Source organism: Heptranchias perlo, chromosome 35 (assembly GCF_035084215.1).
Source record: "Heptranchias perlo isolate sHepPer1 chromosome 35, sHepPer1.hap1, whole genome shotgun sequence".
Taxonomy (NCBI): domain Eukaryota; kingdom Metazoa; phylum Chordata; class Chondrichthyes; order Hexanchiformes; family Hexanchidae; genus Heptranchias; species Heptranchias perlo.
Window position 1 is genome coordinate 18081704 of NC_090359.1, and position 2730 is coordinate 18084433.

Below are 2730 nucleotides of genomic sequence, written 5' to 3' on the forward strand. Positions count from 1 at the left end.
CCAACATACTTCCGAGTGTTATATAACTCATCAACGTTGCATTTGAAGGTCTTGCTAATACACAGGATGAATAAGAGAGTGTGTTTATTGATTCTTCCGCTTCTGTAACTGATTAAAGTTTGGTTAACGAGTTCACCTCTATGATTCAGAGACTGTACATAAGGAACCTGCACCGATATCTGCCCTTAGCTCAGTGAAGTGTCACTTAGTCACACTCTCCCCGCAGTGACAAAGAGTGCACTCCATATCAGGCGTGGGGAAACTTCGCCTGTGCGGAGTTCTCTATGGTTTTAGTGCCGATGCTGAACCTTGTGGTGGTTTTCAGGATATCAAAAGGAATTTCAAGATATTAAGTAACCAAAAAAGTACAATAACTAATCAAATTACTGCTTCAGGTTTTAATGGGGAAAACTGTGTAGATGTAAGATAGAAACCGAATGAACATATTTACCGGATTTTTATAATACAGACAACAGACCCGAGGCAGTAAAAGATTATTAAGATTAATAATTAAATAAATAGTTTACTGCTTCAGTAAATATACCCTTTTAATATCTGCCACATATCAAATGAATTACTGACGCTGGTGAATTAATAATTATACTCTTCAATGAATTTATCCAATAATCTTCTAACAGTGTTCATTTCCTGGGCTCACGTATGGAGAATGGTCCGTTGAGTTTGATAGTAATTTCCTGTCTCTTTTCACTTCTCTTTCTTGCAGTTAATTTAATGGCGATTGTGATCCTGTCCCGAGCAAAATGCGGCCTCTCCACCTGCATCACACGCTACCTGGTGGCCATGGCAGCGTCGGACCTACTCGTCATTTTCACTGCGGTCATATTATATCGGATCAATTATTATTATTCACCGGGATCATTCCTGGACATCACCCCTGTGTGTTGTGTTATTGCAGTCCTGGGTCGTGTATCCAGAGACTGCTCAGTCTGGTTAACAGTCACTTTCTCCTTTGATCGTTTCACTGCCATTTGTTGCCAGAAACTGAAAACTAAATATTGCACTGAGAAAACTGCAGCTGTGGTTATAGCCACAACCTGCATCCTGCTCTGTTTGAAAAACATTCCCTTCTACTTTATATATGAACCCAAGGAGATAATCGACAATGTACCGTGGTTTTGTTACCCAAAACCAAGCTATTTTACTAAGCCCGGATGGGTGGGATTTAACTGGTTTGATTCGATTGTAACCCCATTGCTCCCATTTGCTTTAATTTTGTTGCTCAACGCTCTGACCGTGAGACACATTTTAGTGGCCAGTCGAGTCCGTAAGGGACTGAGGGGTCGCAGCAAGGGAGAGAATCACAACGACCCAGAGATGGAGAGCAGAAGGAAGTCTGTGATTTTACTCTTCGCTGTATCCGGCAGCTTCATACTTTTGTGGCTGACATTAGTTATAGATTTCTTGTATTATAGCACTGCAGAAACAAATCCCTTAGCTTACAATGATTCTTTATATTTCTTTCGACAAGTCGGATATATGTTGCAGAATTTAAGTTGCTGCACAAACACGTTTATTTATGGGGTGACTCAGACCAAGTTCAGAGAGCAGTTCAAGAGTGTGGTGAAATATCCGGTTACCCTAATTGTTAAAATCATTGATAATAAAAACAATTGAGCTTATCTCAGAGATGGTACCGAGTGGTTCCAGTTCATTAATTAATACTTACCCCTAGACTCCCTTAACCTGAATTGCATCAGGAATCGCATGTGATCTGAAAATACATTCACTATTTTGAGTGACATTTCTGCCATTTTCTTTCAGTGCTGGGCAGCTATTCTGATGCTTTTCTGTAAAGAGTTAGTTCATCCGTTTAATGGAACAATCCATTTGTAGCTTCCAGAGTAAGGCGTTTGTCAATGGGGAGACCCATAGAGCTGAGCTGTGGTTTACATTATGGGGGATGTTGTTTCCAGAAATGCTTCTACAATATTTGAAACAAAATGTCAGTTAAAAAATGACAGGAACAAAAACACCAATGTCCAACAATGAATAAAGGCAGCTATCTCCATTGGAAGGAATTTTGGAATTTTAATACAAAACATGAAGATTTATTGTCCAGTGTAACTCCTACTTGTCAACTGACACTTTGTAGTGGTGGTGGTGTGCATAATAAAAGAAGCTAGGGAAGAGATAGCAGGAGCACTATGATATATAATATATATATATATATATATATAATGTAAATATATATATATATATATATATATATATATGAATTCAATAGAAAAGGGAATAGTGCCAGAGGACTAGTTGACAGCAAATGTTATTCCTATGCTTGGAAAGGTTACAAGAGCAGGTCAGAGGCTGGGTATTCTGCAGCGAGTGACTCACCTCCTGACTCCCCAAAGCCTTTCCACCATCTACAAGGCACAAGTCAGGAGTGTGATGGAATACTCTCCACTTGCCTGGATGAGTGCAGCGCCAACAACACTCAAGAAGCTCGACACCATCCAGGACAAAACAGCCCGCTTGATTGGCACCCCATCCACCACCCTAAATATTCACTCCCTTCACCACCGGCGCACTGTGGCTGCAGTGTGTACCATCCACAGGATACACTGCAGCAACTCGCCCAGGCTTCTTCGACAGCACCTCCCAAACCCGCGACCTATACCACCTAGAAGGACAAGAGCAGCAGGTACATGGGAACAACACCACCTGCACGTTCCCCTCCAAGTCACACACCATCCCAACTTGGAAATATATCGC

General features: G+C 41.1%; 1 protein-coding gene across 1 annotated transcript; it reads left to right on the forward strand.

Annotated features, from left to right (window-relative positions):
• Nucleotides 1-732: 732 nt before the first annotated feature.
• Nucleotides 733-1635, forward strand: LOC137302293 (probable G-protein coupled receptor 139). Its single transcript, XM_067971935.1, has one exon. It carries the CDS (start codon nt 733-735, stop codon nt 1633-1635), a length of 903 nt encoding a protein of 300 aa, XP_067828036.1.
• Nucleotides 1636-2730: the final 1095 nt, after the last annotated feature.

Bases quoted from the DNA above. Each gene is read 5' to 3' on its own strand.
- LOC137302293 (XM_067971935.1), top strand. From the start codon at position 733: ATGGCGATTGTGATCCTGTCCCGAGCAAAATGCGGCCTCTCCACCTGC.